The 21,353-nt window shown below is 39.2% G+C and overlaps 3 protein-coding genes across 8 annotated transcripts; 2 read left to right on the top strand and 1 right to left on the bottom strand.

Annotated features, from left to right (window-relative positions):
• Positions 1 to 1,140: 1,140 nt before the first annotated feature.
• LOC113714171 (26S proteasome regulatory subunit 4 homolog A) lies at positions 1,141 to 4,933 on the top strand. Its single transcript, XM_027237968.2, has 6 exons — positions 1,141 to 1,753; positions 2,944 to 3,189; positions 3,701 to 3,870; positions 3,944 to 4,160; positions 4,235 to 4,375; positions 4,574 to 4,933. Exons 1-6 carry the CDS (start codon positions 1,277 to 1,279, stop codon positions 4,655 to 4,657), a joined length of 1,335 nt encoding a protein of 444 aa, XP_027093769.1. The 5' UTR covers positions 1,141 to 1,276; the 3' UTR covers positions 4,658 to 4,933.
• A 4,875-nt stretch (positions 4,934 to 9,808) lies between these two features.
• Positions 9,809 to 14,532, bottom strand: LOC113696126 (B3 domain-containing transcription factor ABI3). The gene is made up of 7 exons (XM_072081647.1): positions 14,193 to 14,532; positions 11,365 to 13,994; positions 11,102 to 11,194; positions 10,875 to 10,975; positions 10,704 to 10,750; positions 10,521 to 10,597; positions 9,809 to 10,418 (listed from the first exon to the last, which is right to left on the bottom strand). Exons 2-7 carry the CDS (start codon positions 13,420 to 13,422, stop codon positions 10,272 to 10,274), a joined length of 2,523 nt encoding a protein of 840 aa, XP_071937748.1. The 5' UTR covers positions 13,423 to 13,994; positions 14,193 to 14,532; the 3' UTR covers positions 9,809 to 10,271.
• A 1,191-nt stretch (positions 14,533 to 15,723) lies between these two features.
• LOC140037481 (uncharacterized) lies at positions 15,724 to 19,873 on the top strand. Of its 6 annotated transcripts, XM_072081642.1 has the most exons (5): positions 15,730 to 16,599; positions 16,963 to 17,070; positions 18,797 to 18,867; positions 18,950 to 19,175; positions 19,255 to 19,873. In XM_072081642.1, the coding sequence occupies exons 3-5, from the start codon at positions 18,829 to 18,831 to the stop codon at positions 19,302 to 19,304; spliced, it is 315 nt and encodes a 104-aa protein (XP_071937743.1). In that variant the 5' UTR covers positions 15,730 to 16,599; positions 16,963 to 17,070; positions 18,797 to 18,828; the 3' UTR covers positions 19,305 to 19,873. The 6 variants fall into 6 exon arrangements, with proteins under 6 accessions (XP_071937727.1, XP_071937717.1, XP_071937731.1 ...); XM_072081626.1 differs by having other exon boundaries at positions 15,724 to 16,599; positions 16,963 to 18,867; XM_072081630.1 differs by lacking the exon at positions 16,963 to 17,070 and having other exon boundaries at positions 15,725 to 16,599; positions 17,607 to 18,867.
• Positions 19,874 to 21,353: the final 1,480 nt, after the last annotated feature.

Here is a 21,353-nt window from a genome sequence, read left to right as displayed (position 1 = left end):
GCCTATATGCTCCATCCCCTATTGCATTCCATCCTACGGCAAATTTTCCTTTTTAATTTTCTCTTAATTAAATTTCTCATTTTCAATATTGGAAGATGGCCTCTAACGCACCTTGCAGGCCTAGTTTAGCGGGGTGATAGCAACATACTTCCTAGGTAGATCACTTGATAGAGCTGGTAGGGAGCCTTCACTTTACTCCGCCTCAAAGATAACCTTTTTTTTTCTTTCACCTTCTTGAGAAACCTCAAGAGCTAAGTTAAACAAACCTAAAGCCCCAGATCAATCGTCAAAAGCCGGCAACTTTTGACGACGACTCAGGAGACTTATCTACCCAACCCCCAACACCCCTCAAAGATAACCTAGGGAAAGAGTTTTTGGTTCAATTTTCGAGCCTCTCTCTCTCTCATCATTGTAAGAATTTCCCTTAAAAAACTCCAATTGTTTCTATGACTTAGCTCTTATGACTTTGATAATTTGGTATTCTAAGAGTACCAAGTAAGAAGTGGGTTGGATGTTTTTGTGAAAGAGTAAATTTCTCCTGTTAAATTTTATTACAATTCAAGAGTAGTATTTATAAAGCTTTACACCCTTTAGTAGTGGATCTGTGTGTGTGTGTATACTTGTTGTGCACGCACCAAATAGTAAGAACCATCTTTAAAAAAAAAAAAAAATAGGATGGAAATAATGCTGTTTAGCTTATTTATCTCTTTTAGGTGGCACAATTAATTATAATTCTTTTTAGCTAATTAGGTACGAGAAGGTATGACCACTGATTTTTTTGGGAGATTGTTTGTTTCTAGGAGATATTGAAGAAATTTGATGAGTAGCGTAAACTTTATATTCAAGTTGGCTCAAATTACACACTGTTGATGTATAAACTATTACGATTGAACGAATGATACACGAGTAAATTTTGGATTTCAAATTCAAATTTTATACATGTAACATAAAGATTTATCTTTAAAAGAAAGGACAAAATCGAATTGGTTTATTTGTTGGATAAAACATCTTCTTTGAAAATCAATGGTGAGTGCACACGTGACAATCACGTGCACCCAACCCAAATTATAATCTCCACCGGCTCCCGGCACACATACAACAGATTCCGGTTCGGGTTCGGGTTTCGACTTCCACTGTTTCGCAACCTTTTCTTGAGCACAAAGCCACCACAAACAGAACAAAATAATACAATTCACGCTTGCTCTTCTCTCCACTTCTCAGACATAGCAACGCTAGCAATTTCAGCCTCCTCCGTTCGAAGTATATCAACTAAACCATGGGACAGGGCACACCCGGCGGTTTGAACCGGCAACTCCCAGGGGACAGAAAAAACGACGGCGATAAGAAGGAGAAAAAGTTCGAGCCGGCGGCGCCACCCGCTCGCGTTGGCCGCAAACAGCGCAAGCAGAAAGGCCCCGAAGCCGCTGCTCGTCTCCCTACCGTCACCCCTCTGACTAAGTGCAAGCTCCGATTGCTCAAGCTCGAGCGGATCAAAGACTATCTTTTGATGGAAGAAGAGTTTGTCAGTAATCAGGAACGCTTGAAGCCTCAAGAGGAGAAGACTGAAGAGGATAGATCCAAGGTCGATGATCTCCGCGGCTCTCCTATGAGCGTCGGAAACCTAGAGGAGCTTATTGACGAGAATCATGCTATTGTTTCGTCATCGGTTGGACCGGAGTATTATGTCGGGATTTTGTCGTTTGTGGATAAGGATCAGCTCGAGCCTGGATGCGCTATTCTGATGCACAACAAGGTCTATTTCTGCTTCCTTTTAAGTGTACTTTTTTATTTAATTTCTCTGAAACGTGTAATTAGGGTTTGGTTTGTTGAGGTGGGGAAATTAGGGTTGCATCTCTGGTATCTGTGGTTTTATTACAGGCACTGTAAATGTGCCTGGATGGATTGGCTAGGGTTTTGGGTCCCTTCTGAATTAGGTAAATGTCTGAAGCTTTGAGATAGAATATGGACTAATTATATAAAAATTGTGACTGGGGAGCTCAAGCTTCGTGGGATTTTAGGTTGGAATGGATAAAAATAGATGTAAGATTCTCGGGGTCCTGAACTGGTTGGGTCCCTGTGAAGAATGTTATGTCGGACGTTACTTACCTTTTGCATTTTCAATGGTAAGTTCTAGCATTTTTTTTTGGTAGAAGCCAATTTAGTAGTGGTGTTGCATGTTCTCTTTTGCTTTGTGATTTCAGGATAGTTTGTAAATCAAGAATTTTTTGTTTTTTCCCACAGTGAATAGTTGTAGCATATATCATAGCTACATAAGGGGAGGATTTTCATTTTCCAACTTCTGAACTATCGAATTGGTCAAACAGACAATTATAGTGAGGGATTTTCCTTGTGGACATGGAGAGTCAAGGTGTATTGTGGGGTTGAACTAGATAGATAGGAACGCCCTCTCAATGTATACTCCTAGTAATTATTTTTGCAGTTAAAGACAGTTGTGTTACCCCTTTCCCTGTTGTTCGTTGCGCTTAGTGGGAAAAATTTGCAGAGTATAAGTTGGTTTTAGCCTGTCCTGTAATACATGGTGAATTAGCACAATGTGGGCTTCTGCTAATTAAATACTAGCTTATTTACCCATGAGTAAGTTTTGATGTGCTTAATAGCAGGTGGTGAGGGTATGGTTTCTTATAGAGTTCAGGCATGGATGCATATGCTTTTGACTTTTGGGATATACTGTTGGAAATTAATTGGTCTAAAATATTGGGTTCAACGAACATCTAATTTTTAAAGAAAGCTTATGTTTTCATGAAAATCTGAATATTATTAGAGAACACTTTGGTGTGTTAGTGAATGTAGAAGATCAGATTAAAACTTTAAGGGCTTTTTATGCTTTACATGGTTGTATAGTCTCTTTTACTTGTATAATTAGAAGAACTGACTACCGGGAGGATACCTTAAGATTCTCACAGTGGGAAGATGTGGTTCCAGGTTCTTTCTGTAGTTGGCCTTCTTCAAGATGAAGTCGACCCAATGGTGTCTGTCATGAAGGTTGAGAAGGCTCCATTGGAATCTTATGCCGATATTGGTGGATTGGATGCTCAGATACAGGAAATCAAGGAAGCTGTTGAACTTCCCCTGACACACCCCGAGTTATATGAAGACATTGGTATTAAACCGCCTAAAGGTGTTATCCTCTATGGAGAGCCTGGCACCGGCAAAACCTTGCTTGCAAAGGTTTGTGTTGCTTAATTCCTACCATCATTGCAAAATAGTTGTCCTTTAATTTTTTTTTTTACTTTGATGCTTGTATTGTTCAGTGAAAATCTCTGCCTTGTTTAATTTATTCTTTTATCAATAGGGATGGCAAAACATTGTTTTGTCCTCTCGGCTGTTTCTGAAATGCATTGTGTATCATTATTTTGGACCTTTTGAATATGATATCTGTGTGATGACGATTGCATTCATTGGATTGATTTTATTTTATCAATAGTATCAGGGAGCAATTACACTGGGATAAAGCCTGAATGGGCGTTTTAGCACAATTACAGAGCACATGGTGCTTGAGTTGTTCTGTGTAATGTTGTGTTGTTCTATGTGCTTAACATGCTTCTTAATTTTGATTTTATGGCATTTATGGAGTGGTTCTGGTTGTCTTGGTCCTTGATGCCTTCCAACAATAGGGTCATCTTGCATTGCCTCCTTGGGAATGTTGGCCTGCTAATCTTGTTGTTTGGTGCTCCTTCAGGCAGTAGCAAACTCCACTTCAGCAACTTTTCTGCGTGTTGTAGGAAGTGAACTGATTCAAAAGTACCTGGGTGATGGCCCTAAATTGGTGAGGGAACTCTTCAGAGTTGCTGATGAGCTCTCGCCATCTATCGTCTTTATTGATGAAATTGATGCGGTTGGTACAAAAAGGTGCACCTCTGAACACTTTTTTTGTGTACAGTGAGAGAAAATTTTGCATCAAGACTAACTGTGCTTCTTATAGGTATGATGCGCACTCTGGTGGTGAACGTGAGATTCAGAGGACCATGTTGGAATTGCTGAACCAGTTAGATGGTTTTGATTCACGAGGAGATGTCAAAGTGATTCTTGCAACAAACAAAATTGAGAGTCTTGATCCTGCACTTCTTCGCCCTGGTAGAATAGACCGAAAAATTGAATTCCCTCTTCCAGATATCAAGACAAGGAGGCGGATTTTCCAGGTATGTGCATGACATTGTGTGTCTATGCAATTGATGTGATGAAGACTATGTTAACTTTTAATGTGTGCAAGCAGATACACACATCCAGGATGACATTGGCTGATGACGTCAATTTAGAAGAATTTGTTATGACTAAAGATGAGTTTTCTGGTGCTGATATTAAGGCAATTTGTACTGAAGCTGGATTGCTTGCTTTGAGAGAGCGCCGTATGAAGGTGAGACGCTAGTGTACTTGGTTTAAGTTTGTGATATTTACTACTGTAGAAATACTTGGTATGTAAAATAACTTCTTATTTGTCGATGTTTATTCTATTTGGTAGATGAGTTAGATAGATATTTGGGCCTATAAAGTGGATATTCATGTTGTTTTACCCTGAACATGGTGTATGCTCAATCAATTTTCCTGTATTTAGGTAACGCATGCAGATTTCAAGAAGGCAAAAGACAAGGTTATGTTCAAGAAGAAAGAGGGGGTTCCTGAAGGACTCTACATGTGATGATAACTTGTTTCTGCGACCTGCTTTCACGGTTGTTATGAACTTTTACATGCTTGTCCATGTGTGGGGCTTTCGGCTCTGTTACTTAAATTCATGTTGTCTCTTCCTATATTGGTTTTTTGAGCTTATCTATTTGACTTGCATGATTCAGTTTTTTAGCAGTGAAAGCATAATTTCTAGACCCTGGTTTCATGCGCCTCTTTTAGGTGGAATTGTGATGTATTATTCTTCGCCTAAGGGAAATTCTTGATTAATGGGGAATATTCTTTCCTTGTTTGTTGGGTTATGTGGTAATAAAGAGATTGAATATGTAGATTAGGCCTAAACTTGGGTACTCCAGTCTTTGAAGACTTGGTAACCCAAATTGTATCACACCACTTGATGAAATGGATTGAAATGGTGTGACACACCACTTGATGAAATGGTGTGACACAATCGAGGTTATTGAATTTTTAAAAATTAGATCTACTTGTGAGCCAATAGATTAAAGTAAAGCCAGTACAAGAGTTGAAGAGTCGATTGGAACAGCTATTGGAATCATATCCCACAACAATCATCATTAACAAAAGCCAATACAAAAAAGTTAAAAGGAGTCCATTGCAATAGCTTTTGGTAAATCATATCCCGCGGCGAGCATCATCAACAAAAGATCCCAAGAGGGGCATTCGTGCTAGCCATATAGCCGAGGAAGCAGCTGTGGCATGTTTCGCCCTTAGATCACAAGGAAGCACAAATGAGTGCCGTGTAGGAGATGGAAGGCAAAGAACAGAGCTGCGAAACTAGCTGCTGCCGTGATGAGCCCCCCGAATGATGAAACCACGAAAGCCAGAATAAGAAGCTGGTAAACTTCATTGATATAGGAAAAGAGGACAGGCATGATGGTTGCGGTTTGTGGTGTGATTATGTCCGAGTTGTTGTGCTTCTTATGCTAGAAACAGCTTTGGCGTACACAGCTTTATTTTTCATAATATTTGGTGTACACAAACAAAATTCGCAATTTTGAGAAATGAAAATAAAACAAAATTTAACCACATGACAAAATGATGTAAATGTGCATCAAAACATGAAACAAATAAAATCACAGTATATAACTGCCAGAGCAATTGTAGTACTAGGAATGAGGCAGAGCGGTTAAATTGGATGCAACCAGGTTATGTTAGCTCGAGTTGGCTTTGGGGAATTAATGGTGGTGGGATGGTTTGAGCGCAATTGTGCATGCGGAACCATCTTTCTGGTTTGGGAGACTGTGATGGGTTGCAGAGCGTTGCACAATGACTCCAAACTTCTTGGTTTGTGCACCATCGTCATATTCTACATGAACTTTATTTATGTCAGCAACCCCAGATTAGAGACCAAATATCTGGTTAGTGCTCGATAAATAATAGCTCAGGCCCCCGCCGGCGCCGGGTGAAACAATCATAAGCATAACAGAAGAAACGGGAATATTTGATTACAAGTAATTAATTATTTAATTAAATAGCACTGGAGTACAGTGCAACACACCACGACATCATCATAATTTAATTTAAAAGACTTAGCTCTAATTTTGACAAAAGAGCAACAACTAAAAACCAGCAAACGAACAGCGCTCCAAACACAACACAACTAACTGTAGCACAATATAATGGCCGTGGCCATGATCACACCAGACTGGAAGAAAACTAAACAACCTTGAGAAGAAGCTAAGCGCCAAGGCAGGATCTCATCCAACTGTGGCCTCAGGCTCAGGGCGAGGGAAGATTACCAGACCCGCCACCGGGTACAACACCTCCAACAACACCACCCACAGGTACGACTCCTCCACCACTACCACCCAAGCCACCCAACCCCCCTGTCCCAATAATCCCGCCCAGACCTCCTCCCGTTCCACCAAGACCGCCACCACCTACTGCACCACCGACACCTCCAAAAGGCAGCCCGTTACTGCCAATGCCGTTGAACCCACCAACTCCTCCGTAGTTGAAGAAGTTCTTCTGATCAGCAAGACCACCCTTGTCATTAGGAATATCTCTAGCAGCCCCTGTCTGAGCCACCACAAGAGCAAGAACAAACAGCATCACAAACCACCTTGCCATTTTTTCTTTAGTTTTTTTCCCCTCCTCTTTTCTACCTCAACCTATGATGGATGAGAAATGCATCCCCCGCCTTTTTAAAGACTGAAAATAGTGTACGTTGGGGAAAAACCGAAAAAGCAGATGAAGCGGGAGTAAATGCATTAAAGAAGGGACTGTTCGAGTGGGGCTGGTCATCACAGATCACTGATCATCAATTGCAGTCTCCTCCAGTTTCACATGGAGTCTATATATTGGTGTGGTGGTGGTTGGTTCATATGATTTGTAAAAGTAGTACGTACATAGTATTTTTAGGGGCAGAATCCTATCAAGGGAACGGACCTTTGAGTCGCAGCAGGGGGGAAGTGGATGAGCATTTAGATCTTCAGGACTGACGAGATATCAATATCTCACCAGATGGCAGTCAATTGAATTGCCAGTGGCTAGCTCAGCTATCTGCGCTGGCCTTTTGGGGGCAAACGTACATTCGCCATTCGCCAACATATTCCTCATCTTTTTCTTTCTTGATAAAGACATCATTATATCAAAAAAAAATCTTGATGCAAACGTACGTACATATATTTCTCTGCATTTTTAGTTGCTACGCAGCATATGCCAGCATATGGTTAGCAACTTGGTTCAGACATGTTTCTACTTGGTTAAGTGTCTCCGCTTTCTCGTGTGAAGAATTTGTTAGCCATACCAATTTGCTCTTTGCATCAGCAGAAGAAGTTAGCTGCAACTAGATTAATATGTTGTAACAGGTACATCATAATCGAGAGCTGCATGGCCATGCGAAGGACTATTCATTGGCCATTACCCAACCAAAAGCTAAAGTTTTGACTGGAGAGAGATAAAAACGCTTTTTTCTGAAATCTGAAATAAAATTTAATGGTAAGGTAACAGGTTGAGATGGGAGATCATTATTTGTTTTCTGATCGGCCTCCTCCAGGCTTCAGCAGCCAATTGTCCGTCTCTCCACTGCTTTTCTTTGCTAGTAGTAACTAGTCACTAATACTGGTAAGTAAACACAGGATTCATAAGTAATACCTGTACTCATTTCAGTACTGTCTTCCAATTTGTGGTTGTGGCGTCGAAGAAAAGTAAATGCTGTGTCAGCTGGTTTGTTGGGGCTCGTTAAGCCTCATTACTTCATCCAAGGGAAGGAATCTTATATGATCTGTTTTTTCCTTTCTGTTTTTCTTTTTTTGATGTCCCCTTGATCTTCAACCTCGTAGACTGAACCCTGATCAAGGAGATTTCTGCTAAAATGTTATGAACTGTGCTTCTTTAGTACCTCTATTATATCATCATCTTTGAAAACGGAAAAAATGACCAGAATTAAAACCCTCTTATCTACGAGGGAAAATTTTTTCAGTTAACAGGCCATACATATAATCCTTGGACCATTTTCATCAGTTGTTACTTCATATAAGAATTCTATCTAGATTGTTATGTTAATTTCGGGGCGAAGAAAAAACATCGTACTGATTCTCATCTTTCCCCTGCCAGCTGTGGGTCTGAGAGGAAATAACATGCTACTATAATTTACAACATCAAGGTTTCCTAAATATCCGAAGAGAGAGGAGGAGGAGGAGGAGGACGGGAGGGAGTACCAATGGGAATATTTCCGTAAGAAACGAGACAAAAATTATAGTTGTGTGAAGTAAAATGTTAGTACTTGCATTCTCATATTTGTTAATCGCACTCTTAGTATCATTTTAATCATATAGTAATTTTTATTTATTATATTATATAATAAAATAAATGATGACAATGCAAATAATAAGATAGAGTGCAAATAACATTTTCTTTGAAAATAATTTGGATGCCACAAGTGATAAAATTATTTGAAAAGAGAATAAGCAATCCATTTTCTAAAACCTGGGCTTCAATCTACACACGGAGCCATGTCATGGTTTGCTCTCGGGCAGGTAACGTCTCCTTAAATCTGGATCCTCACACAAGCCCCAAAAATGACAGCCATCACGATTGGGCTCAAACATATTGTCCATGGTTTTCAGACCACTTTAGGAATCCAGCCACTCACTCCCTCAGTGGAGCATCTATTGTCACGGGCTTGCCTGCTTTGGCTCTTCTGCTATCAAAATCAGGTGAAATATCAATAATTTTAAGAATTCCTTTTTGTAGACTTTTTTTTTTTCCGATGCGGAATTAACACACACACAAACAATGAACACACGCAGAGGAATGCATCGAACACACCGGCCCAAACGAGCAATTTAAGGTGGAACCCACGAGAAACATCCATCCAGCCAATTGGTGACAGGAGGATGCCCCATGGACCTTAAACCCAAAGTGAAGACTCCACGATCTTTCGATGTGGGATAGAAGATCCTTTTTGTAGACTAATCAACCCGAATTTGTTATTCATAACCGCGGTTCTAAAATTAATGCGGCCAAACTACACAATTTCAAATTTTATGAAGTCCTTTTACGCATGTAAAAAGATTCCCTTTTATTTTTCAAAAAAGAAAAAAAGGGAAAATGGTTAATCTTATATACACTGTCACCATTTTACACTATCATCATTATAGACACTATCACCATTATATATGACACATACACAAAATTTGGTCATGTGCCATCCATCCAACCGTGTTAGTGTATACAAAATTTACTCAAAAGAAAAAAGAAACATGCATGAGTGTAAGTAAAAGATTCTGATTATGGTAAATGAGATCTCTACGCGTGATTAAATCTTTTTATTTTTGTTTTGGCACTCAACACGTGATTAATTCCACACACACTTACTTGTAATCTGATCTTAATTACAAGAAGTATTTGGGGGTTAGGGGTTATTGATGCATTTTGTATTGGGCTTAGGTGTAGGCACGCGATCGTCTACAAAAAATAAATAAATAAATAAATAAATAAATATATATATATATATATATATATATATATACATATATATATATATATATATATATATATATATGTACACACACACACATACAAGTTCGTAACCATGCCTCATGCAAAAACCTGAAAGGAAGCACAGAAGTCTAAACATTCAAAATTTAATAACAGCAGAGCAGTTATGTGCATATATAAAACAGATCTTAAAATTCCAGAATGCAAGATCAACAACACAAGACGTTTTTACTTTACATGATGGAGTTCAAAAGTACACAAGTCACTGACTGAGTACAGGTCACTAGGTTCTAGTTTATACTAGTAAACATACAGAGCTTTAAGAAATTACATGGTCGAAGAAACCAGTTAAACCAGCAGCAAGATACACACCCACAAGAAGCAAATTTTCTTGCACCCGTTGCGGGCCAACCAAAAAAAAATGAACTGGGATTAACATTTTAACAGGTTAGGAGATTGCTAGATGAAGCAAATTGAAACATATACGTACTGAGATGAAGCAAATTAAAGCATATACTGGACTCTTCCATTTTGGTCTCGAAATGGTTAAATATCCTTTGGACCTTGCTGAGACTCTTATTCCGTTGCAATGCCACAAAAACCATTTGTCAAAAGAAAATGCCACATCTCTTCTTTCATTCATATTGCTGGTTGCTGTTCCTCCTCTAATTTGTTGTTCGTTTCACCGTTTGTTTGAAAGATGCAAATGCAAAGTTATTGGCCGCTTGGGGCACATTACGCTGGTTTCTCCTTGCCGGCTTCTTTGCCTCTGATTTTGACCCTGGCTGCCGAACTTTCACTCCTCTTATCAGCTGTAGTACAGCAAGCAGCGTCATCTTAATTAAATAAACTTGAGCAACTGCTTAGATGATTGGGAGGGCTACAGTCTAAAAAGGAATCAACAAGTTGCTTACGTATTTGCCACATTTCGTGTCCGAGTATATGACGATAAAGTCGCCCTCTTGAAGTCCATTTACGCGCACAAAGTCCCCTAGAGGCGAAAGAAAACGCACTTTAATGAAAGAAACTTTTTATTTATTTTTTGGTTTTGAGACACCTTTTTTAATGGTAGGGATCAACAAAAATGGATTGCTTACCGGTGTTTTCAAGAAGGTACATTCTGCTCTTGTTATTTGGCCAAAACCTGGAAATTAAAGCCGTTAATAGAGGTGGCATGCGAAACACAAATCAGTTTATTTTTTCAAAAACCATTTACGTACTACTCAAGTAACGAAGCTTAAAATTGTTAAATGAACTTGTCATCATACCTATACCGCATGTTCCAGACATTAGAAGTGCCAATGTCTTCCAGGGCTATGGGGATTCCATCCCTTGATTCAAGTTCAGGAAGATGCGTTTCTGCCTCTTTCTGAGGGATCAAATCGAAAATCCAATTACAAAGTAGGCAACATTTACAATGTCAGTAAGATACAATCTCATAATTAAATGATCAGGATACAAATCTATGAATTACAAAATAAATTGAGGAACGTACTTTGGGCAACACAATTCTTCCCAAATTACCCACATCGCTTTGTTTCAACACTTTCTGCAGCAAAAACTTCAAGTTCTTCTCCGTTTTCCAACTCTACATGACAATATTAATAACAACCGTTACAATTCAACAGTATCCAGAAAGCTATACCAACAGATACACCGAAACTCACATGATCAACATTGAAAGAGCAACGAGCGTGAATATATATATATGTATATATATATATATATAAAAAAAGAGGCCAAACATGATGTATACACCTGCTTTCTATCAGATGATGGAACCTGACGCTGATGATTCTGCTGCGGTTGCAGGTACGCCCGATCCACAGGTTGAGTTGGTGCTTGCCTATGTGATGGTTTATCAGATGAAACCAAAGGCGGCATAGTCGAAGCCATCGGAGCAGGAGCAGGCGGAGGAACTGCAGGGGACCAGTAAATCCAATTCCCTGGATTAGCTCGAGAGTTGGAGGTGCAATCATCTCCAACAGCAGGGATCCTCGTTGCATGTTGTTCATTCACTAGACTCTGAGGCTGATTTTGGTGAGTATGATGATGATGACTATGATGATGCCGATATTGGTGCAGAGAAATCCGTCGTTGGCGTGCCATCCTTTTCTTGCGGGCCTCCTTGGTGGCTGAAGAACCATATCTCACCAATCTTTCGCCACTGCCCCCATCAAAAACCTGATACGGATATGGATTTGCATACAGAGCTTGAGCTTGGGAGCCGGACACGGGAAGTTTAGTATTATCCGGGAACGGGTTGTACTGAGCCTGCGGCATCGAATATGGTCCACTCCACGATTGAGGAGAGTCCGTGGGTTGATGATATTCTGCTGGAACGAGATATAGATTTGCATTATTCATAGTTTGGTTCGACACGGGAACAGGAACAGCAACAGTTGCCGCTGCAGCACTAGAATAAGGATCACGCGCATATCCTCCCATGGTGGGCGGGAATGGCGCCGCGAGGGAGTTAGGACAAGACTCGCATGGAGGTGCAGGTGGAACCCAAGGTGATGGAGAGGGAGAAAGGCAAGCAGTTGATGGATCTTGATGACTACAGGGAACAACCGATTTGCAGTTAATCAAATCAGTAGTAGTGGGGCTAGGGTTAGGGTTAGGGTTTATGGTTTCGTGAGCAGCTGCAGCAGCCGGTGCCCGTTCATGATAGTGATAGGAGATTGGGTCAAAGTCAGCTGCAGCTCTTGAACCCATTTCTGTGGCTCTTCTTTTGTGAAGTTGGTATTGTTCCACCCACTCCAGAATGAGCTTCAACAATTGCTTCTTGCCCTCTTTGGTGCTGCCCAGACGTTTGGAGGCGCAGTCAATGGTAGAGCGCTTGAGCTTGATACTCCTCATATCTTCAGCCGAAATGTGATCTTTGTTTTGCTTGAGCCATTCCAGGAATATAACACCAAGCTCGCTGTTTCCTTGTAGAAAGTATAGCCCGCCATCATTTCCATTATCATTTCCGTCTTCCTCCAGAGGCTGATGATGCTGAGAGGGAGCTTGTATTTGGTCTTCCTGGTGGTTGGGGGTCGCACATGCTGATGATGCAGGTTTCCGTTCTTGAAACTGGTGATCGTGATCTTGTTGTGGGGGGTTAACGTTTTCGCTCTCAAAAATTGAGCAGGGGTCCCAGATATCGCTGTTATCCAGCAGATCCATGTACCCGAAATTCTCCATCGCATTCATGCAATTCATATCCCTGTTGCTACAGTAGTCATCAGGTAGTGGAAGAATCTCCATGGAGGCGGTGGATGACAAGGCCGCGGCCGGAGCAGCAGCATTCACCACCTCATCACACTGCCTCTCCAGGGGGTGGTAGCGCTGCATTTCTGCCTCTGAATTAGGGTGGAAAGAATCGTCCGCCTCTGACTTGAAAACTGCCCAAGAAGTAGCCGCGGAGGAGGACGAGGAGGAAGAGGAGGAGGATGTGGAAGCAACGGCCCTGGCAGGGAGGGGAGTGGAGGAAGATGATGAAGAGGAAGACATGCATGGGAAGTCGGGGATGGGAGGGAAGTCAGTGTAGAAGAGGGAGCAAGGATCATTATTGACATCAGCATCATTATCGTCATCATCAAGTAGACTATTGTCTTGATCATGACCACGATGATCTCTTCCAAACCAGATCTCCCTCTCACCGCAACCACCATTAACGCTCATCACTTGCTCATCTTGCTTCATATGATCTTCATCATCATCAAATGCTGTTGCAGGAAAGGCAGATTCTTCCATGATGACATCCATGCCCTTTATTAATCCATCTCCGTCGTCCCCTGCTTGCAGTGCTTCGGAAGCATTCTTGCTCATCCTGCAGTCTGCTTCTACTCGGAAGTAGATGGTGGTTTGAGTTGGGATAGGGGCCTAGAAATTAAAGTGGTCGAGAAATTCCAAAGAGAGGAATAGAATCCGGGGGGCTGAGAACCGGGGGCTTTTTCTGGGGGGGTACTCTTATATACGGCTGGGGATGGGGCAGAGAGTGGTCGTGGGTCGGGGGTGGGGGCGGGAGGGGGCGTGATTTCGCTTTTGTAACTGATTAAGGAAGCTAGCGAGTTAAAAGGGCCCGCCTGTTTTGGATTTGCCCATCAAATCAAAACCTTCAAGTTGGGGGGGCGGATTGAGGAAATGCAACATAAAGCATCTGGGGTTGTTTTCTCTACAATTACAACAAACAACAACAGAGCGCAGTGGCAATAACTGGAATTCACGCATAAAATATCGAAAGAAAGCGACTTGCCTTCATTAATCTATTGCCAATAATCACACAGACACCTAAATCCACATCTACCACTTCTTCTCGACTCCAAATATCGCCATCATTATTAAATCATCATCATCGGTCTCTATAGAATCCAGCACAGTACAGCAGTAATATAATTAATCTACACAACAACAATTGGAGAACTATTTATATTAGTATTAAGACAAATAGGACGGATTAACATGATCTACAGGAGGATTAGCACACACTGCTAGTATAGTACAAGACTACTAGTGTGTGTGTGTGAGAGAGAGAGAAATAAAAAAGCGTCGACGGCCACCGTAATTCGATGAAGAAGACAGAAAGAGAGAATTCGAACCCGGCTTGGCTAACACGCATATACACATTACTTAGCACGACGCCATACAAAAAGTTTTAGTATAAACGCCACCGCCAACTAAGAAAGTTTTGAAAAAGAAGAAAAATCATCAGATTCTGAGACCCAACCGCCATCTCCATGACTGTTCTAGTCTGTTCTGGCGAGTTCCTTTTGTTATTACTACTATTTCTGTTTCGGCGATATCTTTTGTTGGGTAGCAGATAAGTTCAAATCGTTTTATAGCGTTTTACTCTCAAGTGAGAGAGAGAGAGAGAGAGAGAGAGGATTTAGAGAGGAAATTGGATTTTGAATGAGAGAGAGAGAGAGAGAGAGAGAGAGAGAGAGAGAGAGGGGAAACAACCAAAACAAAACCTCGTGCCGCTACTTTCTCCGCTTATCCCCGGATTCTACGCCAGTAGCCATACGCTCTCACCTGAATGGCTGTCTCTGGCGGTGCCCACTGCCAACCAACGCCTCAAAAACCACTTCCATCCTTTCACATTTTTTACTTTTTACTGACTAACATTCAACCAATTTTGAAATGTGCACTTATTTGTCCTCACAAGTCATTAGTAATTGCTTCCTTCATTCATTAGCAATAGAATTAGAAGCAGCTCAATTCTCTCTCAACCCAATCCGACCGAGGTAATTATTGCAAAAAAAAAAAACAAAAGAACAAATTAAAGCAGGAAAAATTATACTCCATATTAGACCGACTGGGGACAGATGATAGAAGCAAGCACTATGGGAGGGAGGATGGCTTGGCTCCTTTGGTCACGGCCTCATTCGTGGATTGAACGGCGACGCCTCTTCATTACCAGCTACGTGTCTCTTCATTTCTGACGTAACACCAGACCAAACAAGCGGCCCAGCAGCAGCAAGCAGCACCTCCAACAAAAAAAAAAACACCTTTATTCTAATCAGAATCGGACGTCTTTCTTACCTTACTGAGCCAATAAACTTTAATTGTTGCTTATCACATTTTAACCAAAAACAAAAAAGACCCGCTGTCCTCTTTCCGTTTCGTGTCCATTAAAAACTGTTCGTCGTTATCTGCTGCGCCCCTCTGTAATGCATTTAACAGCATCGATCTGAACTTATACGTAGTAGCAAAAAGCGACAAAAAAAAGAAGAAGAAAAGGACCAATGAAATTCAGACAGGAGACCGTAAGGTGGCGTAAGTGACGATGGAGTTGAAGCATGCAGAGAGCGCTGATTGGCTAATGAAAACGAACTTTGGGCGTTGCTTATTCGATCACCCAGCGACCAGCCGTTTGTACTTTGGCCGGGCCTCCATTTCATTTCCCTCTCCCTATTCTCACAAGCGGTTGCTGTTCACGTGCAACCGCGCCACGAGGGCCTTAGCGCCCATCATCTTTTGATGGCAAAAGTATAGTCTCACGAACGACTGACCAAAAAATAAAAAAGGAAAAAAAAAAGAAAAAGAAAAGGCGGGTCACTATTTTTTCAAAAAATTTAATAAGTAGAGAGGGGAGGAAGATTTGTACCCACGACCTGTCATCTAGTATTAGCCTCTAATTTTATTTATTTTTCTTTTTTCTTTTTGGGTCAGCGACAGCATCTAAACTTTTTCTTTTTACCCATTTAAATTAGAGAGGTGTACTAGTAAACATTTTCTTGAATTTTTTCTTTTCTAGTTGTAGGTATAGATTTGGAACACTCGACCTTAGCGGATTTTAAATCTCTTTTTGGTGGCCAATTTATCTAAGGGTATGTTTGGTACCCCATAGAATTGGGGTTTAGAATTGGAATTGGAACCCCAATTCTAATTCTTGTGTTTGGATGCTGCATTTTCCATAGAATTAGCATTGAATTCTAATTTCAAGAGGTTCCAATTCCATGAGTTGAATTCTTTATCAGACCAAAAGAATTCTAATTCCAATTCCACATCTAAACCCTCAAAAACGGGTCTACACGACGATCCAACGTGGGTAAAAAATAAAAATCGGGTCAAGTTCATTCGCGTCCCCTTCTCTATCTAATTAACCGTTTTTCCTCAGCACAATTGCTCTGATGTCCACTGTTGCTTCCACCTCAACCCTAACATTTTGCCTCTTCCACCACCGTCTCCCCCATTGCCCTTTGTTCCTCCGGCCATCCCTCTACCCTTCACCACTCCTGCCACGTATCTACCCATCACTTCACCAATCACAAGACTGTTCCGAGTGCTCTCTACTTACCCGTGCCTAATTTTCTCGAATTGGGTTCTTCAGTCCAAAAGGTAACAACTAAAAGCTCTACTCCGTTCTGCTGTTGCCTTTTGGCCTTTGGGGGAACTTACAGCTTGCTAGTTGCCTCTGCTGGATTTCAATCTTTTTCTTTGCTTCTCCTTTCTGGTGGCTTCAAGGATAAGCGATTTGGATCTTGGGCTTCTGGTTTTCTCACAGTAAGTTCAAATGTTGTGCCTTTTCTTCTGTTTCGATGTGATTCTCGGGTTTTTTTAGTGTTTTAGTGATTTTGCTAGCATTAATGTTTTATGGGTTGTTTCTAATTTAGCTACTTGTTGTAGGTTTTTGTAATTCTGGACTAAATTTATGGCCTTTACTTGCTGTGGATATTTTAAAAACAAATGGTGAAAATGCTATACAGTAGAAAATTTCAACGGCAAGATCCCTCTTTTTAGTTTGTTTGAGCTATCCCCAATAACAAGACAGAAACGAAACCATATCCATTTTATCTTTCATATCCATTTCTGTTCAGGTGGACTTGTTCAAGTTTTGTTTGGTTCATTTCTTGTCTTGTTCATCAGATATCTAATGACAAAAGAAGTTCCTTTGCACCTGTTTCTCTGGCTCAGTATAGCTGATGCTGTCTTCCATACAAACAAAATTTTGTTTTTGACTTCTTGAAAGTTGGGGTAAGATGCAACTTTTGTAAATAAATTAATGTTCTCCTCAGTTTAGGCTTCTTTTTTAGTTTCTATATACTTTTGTGTGCACATGTATTTTGAAGCAGTAATAAATAGATTGTTTGAAAGTTATGAATGATTTGCAATTCGTAAAGCACCGCTACAAGATCTGTGATGGAATCCACTAATGGCCGTTTAGCCAAATAGTGGTTTACTATGTGATTGGTGTAAACTACATTTTGCTTTATGCTCAAAAGCTTTCATTGTACCAGACATTAGGCCCACCTCTTTTGGCTTTGCTTCTGAACCTCTGTTAAGATTCACTTTAGCATTTCATTTGATTGGTTACAAATCACGAATTTCTCATCGCAGAGAGACACTTTGTTACTGCAAAATGGAAATAAAGTGTTATGAGAAATGGTTATAGTTATACTGTGAGGCAGTAAGATGGCTGATCAAAATGCTTATGAATTTATTCTCATGTATGAGCTGGAAGAGAAACAAATATGTGTTGTTATCCTAACATAGAGTAATTACTTCTGCAGGCCATTAGCAATAGATTTTCGCATAGAGGCCCTTGGCAACTTTGTACAAATTCTCCTTCTGCTCTGTGTTATGCAATATTGTTCACTGTAGTTGGTTTCTGTTTGTGTTACTGAGGTCTATGCCACTCTTAGGATCCGTTTGGTTCAATGGAAAACATCTTACCGTTAAAAATATATTCCATGCATCCAAATTATCCAAGAAAATATTTGTTTTTATTTTTTCAGTTATTTAAAGACTCTTGAATAGGTTTTTAAATGCTTCTCGTGAAACTAGCCAATTTTCTATTGGTACTACCTACCTTTTGTACTACTTGACACCCTTCCTCACCTCAGGCAAAGGCAATTACTGACACAATCATTCGTAAATTTCAGATGGAAGGCTAAGATATATCATCCCACATATTTTTAGTGCAACCGACATTTATTTCTTAGAAATCTGAACCAGAATGCTGTTACCACTTACCACAGAAGCGTTAATGAATTATGAAATTTTTTTTTAAAGTCTATTGTGGGACTAGCATTCTTGAGATGGTGATTGAGAATTGAGAGGCAAACATGATTGATATCCTAGGTTCGGTGGTGGGACAATCCGAAGTTGAAAGAAGGCCTTGCGTGCTTTAGGGAATAAACCTTTTCTTTTCTTTCTTTTCTGGCAATGTCTTGGAGCATATATGTCCACTTCCATTTGCCATTGCTCAAGATTCATTTGTCTGAATTATACTACTGGTTCATTTGTCATGATTTTAAATTACAGAATTTGGATATTGACATGGATAAAGAAGGAGATGAGCAAAAGGCAAAAAAGAGAAAAGTGGTAGTTGCAAATTATATGGTAACAGTAGCCATATTAGTAGTCTGGAGGCATGAGAAACATATAGTAAAGGAGCCTTATTTTGATTTTAAAGTAGCACGTAAAATATATCTAAGGCATCTTTACTATGGAAACTGCAGAGTTTGTGTAGAACAACTTCGACTCAATAAACATTGTTTTACTGTTTTATGTACAAATTTAAGAGAGCATTGTAGTTTGAGAGATACTATAAATATTACTGTTGAAGAAGCAGTTGCAATGTTTCTCTATGTTCTTGCTCATAACTTTAAGAATCGCACTGTCAATTTTAATTTCATAAGATCAGGTGAGACAGTTAGTCGATACTTTAATATAGTTCTATGTGCTATCATAAAACTAGGGAGACACTACCTTATCCAGCCTGAAACGGAAATGGAAGGTTACGAGCATGAAAAGTGGGAATGGTTCCAGGTAATCAATATTTTTTGATATTTGTTAATGAAGATAATATTTACAAGATTCATCAACTTATGATATATTGTTTGTAATACAGGATTGTCTTGGAACGTTAGACGGTACTTATGTTAAAGTACATGCTCTTCTTAGAGATCAAGGAAGATATAGGAATAGAAAGAATGAGATAGCAACAAATGTTTTAGGTGTTTGCTCCCGTGACATGAGATTTACATATGTATTGCCTGGATGGGAATGTTCTGCAGCAGATAGTAGGGTTCTACGTGATGCATTAGTTAGATCAGATCCATTAATTGTTCCCAAGGGTATGTGACAATTAGACTTATTGAGTGTTTTTTTTCTTTTAACTATAAATGAGTAACAATTTGTTGTCCAACGTTACAGGCAAGTACTTTCTTGTTGATGCGGGTTATGCAAATAGCCCCGTTTCTTAACTCCATATAGGGGTGTTAGATATCATCTTAGTGAGTGGTCTGCTAGTGGGAACAAGCCTCAAAATTTTAAAGAGTTATTCAACCTTCGACATTCAATTGCTCGAAATGTGATTGAAAGGACATTTGGTTTGTTCAAGAAGCGATGGGCCATTTTGAGAGATGCATCTTTTTTTGATGTTAAAACTCATGTCATGATAATTAATTCATGTGTCATCCTTCATAATCTTATTCGAGTAGAACAACCAAATGATCCTTATTTGGATGAAGTTGATGCTGAGATGCGAAGAGTACAGCATGAGGTTGATGATGAAGATGAAGATGAGGAAAATGGAATGGAAGATGATGGTCCAAATAATGATGGTGGCGTAAATGCTATTAATGAGAATCGAATTCGAACAATACAACCAATCAGGGAGTGGACACAATTTAGGAATGTTTTAGCACGAGCAATGTTTATTGACAATCAAATTAGACAAGGCTATCATGGAAGTTGAAATTTGATAGGAACTTATTCGGACTTAATTTAATATTTGAATGGCCATTTATTGAAGAATAGTAGCAATGTATAATTGTGCTTCTCTCTCTCTCTCTCTCTCTCTATTTTGCTAAAATCACTTTGTTTGCATATTCATCTATTGAAATTTCTTGTAAGATACAAAATTCAAATTTTTATAATAGGCACAAACTATGACTTTCCTTCCCAATTAATATCATAGAGTAGGCTTTTGATTTTCTAAAATTTAAAGTTCTTAGCTTTATAAAAAGTATCAAGGTTTTAACTTGATAAATATTAATTACTTTTTAAATTAGAATATATAGTTATTTTTTATTTAATATAATTTAATTAAGAAGAAAAGAAACAAAAATAATATTTTTTTTTGAAGAAAAGTAACTAATTTTTTTCTTTAAAGCTTTAGCAACAATTAGTTAAATGCAAGAAAAAATAAATTATTAAAGGCACTAATTGCTTTTTTCCTTAAAGCTTTAGTAACAATTAGCTAATTGTTAAAAAAATATTATATAGTAAAGGAAAAAGAAAATTTTTATGTAAGCAAATGTTAGTTGGAAACAATTCTAATTCTTAATGAATTCTTCTCGCATTCAAACAAAGAATTTGGAATTCCAAATGAATTTTATATCAATTCTATGCATTTCCCAAACAAAAGAATTCCAACGTTTTGGAATTCCAATTCCTAGAATTATAATTCTATAGAATTTCAATTCCAATTCAATTCCAATTCTGTTGAACCAAACGCACCCTAAGACAAATTGTTGATCAATGACAACATCTAAACTACTGAAGCGGAGATGGAGATTGGGAAACAATTTCAATTTAACTGTGCATACAATAGTTTGAATTCCTAACCCAACAATCAAGAATACATCCTATGTGTTGCACAATAATCTTGCCAAGTGGCAACCCAAAATATAATTTGCGATTTTGGCTACATTACAAGGCTCAACACATTGAATTCTGTTTAATTTATCAAACTTAATTCTCATTAACTTTTTTTTTTTAGTATAGGCAGGAGAACTCGAACTCGAGACCTCTCACTTACACTCCCTCCCCCCATACCACCCAACCCAACCCTCCCCCTAATTCTCATTAACTTGTATACTTTCTAGTCCACTATTTTTTTTTCTAGCAATAGTCCACTAATGTTACGAAAGAAGAGCTAAGCGCTATACCTCGTCTTTCTATATATAAAAGCATGAAGGGTGACCTCTGGTGTTGATTTTTTTTTTTCATTTTTATTATATCAATTTTACCCTCACATAAGTAAGAATTTACATTTAATCGTCACGGACAAATTGTTGGCAGTTATTAACTTCCAATACTTTTTACTATTTCAATGATTTCTATAATTTTAATTTTCACTATCTTTTTTTACTTTCCTTTACATTAGACTTCTGATTATTACTACTCTTATATTATAAAGAAAAATATTTTTTAATATGCACACCTAACGATGTTCTTTTCCCACCAGTAGAGGTGGGCAAAATTATCTGCTAACCCGGAAATCCGTCATATCCGATCCGATCCGATCC

The sequence above is a fragment of the Coffea arabica genome, chromosome 1c (genome assembly GCF_036785885.1).
Source record: "Coffea arabica cultivar ET-39 chromosome 1c, Coffea Arabica ET-39 HiFi, whole genome shotgun sequence".
Classification (NCBI taxonomy): domain Eukaryota; kingdom Viridiplantae; phylum Streptophyta; class Magnoliopsida; order Gentianales; family Rubiaceae; genus Coffea; species Coffea arabica.
This window is presented reverse-complemented; position numbering and strand designations above follow the sequence as displayed.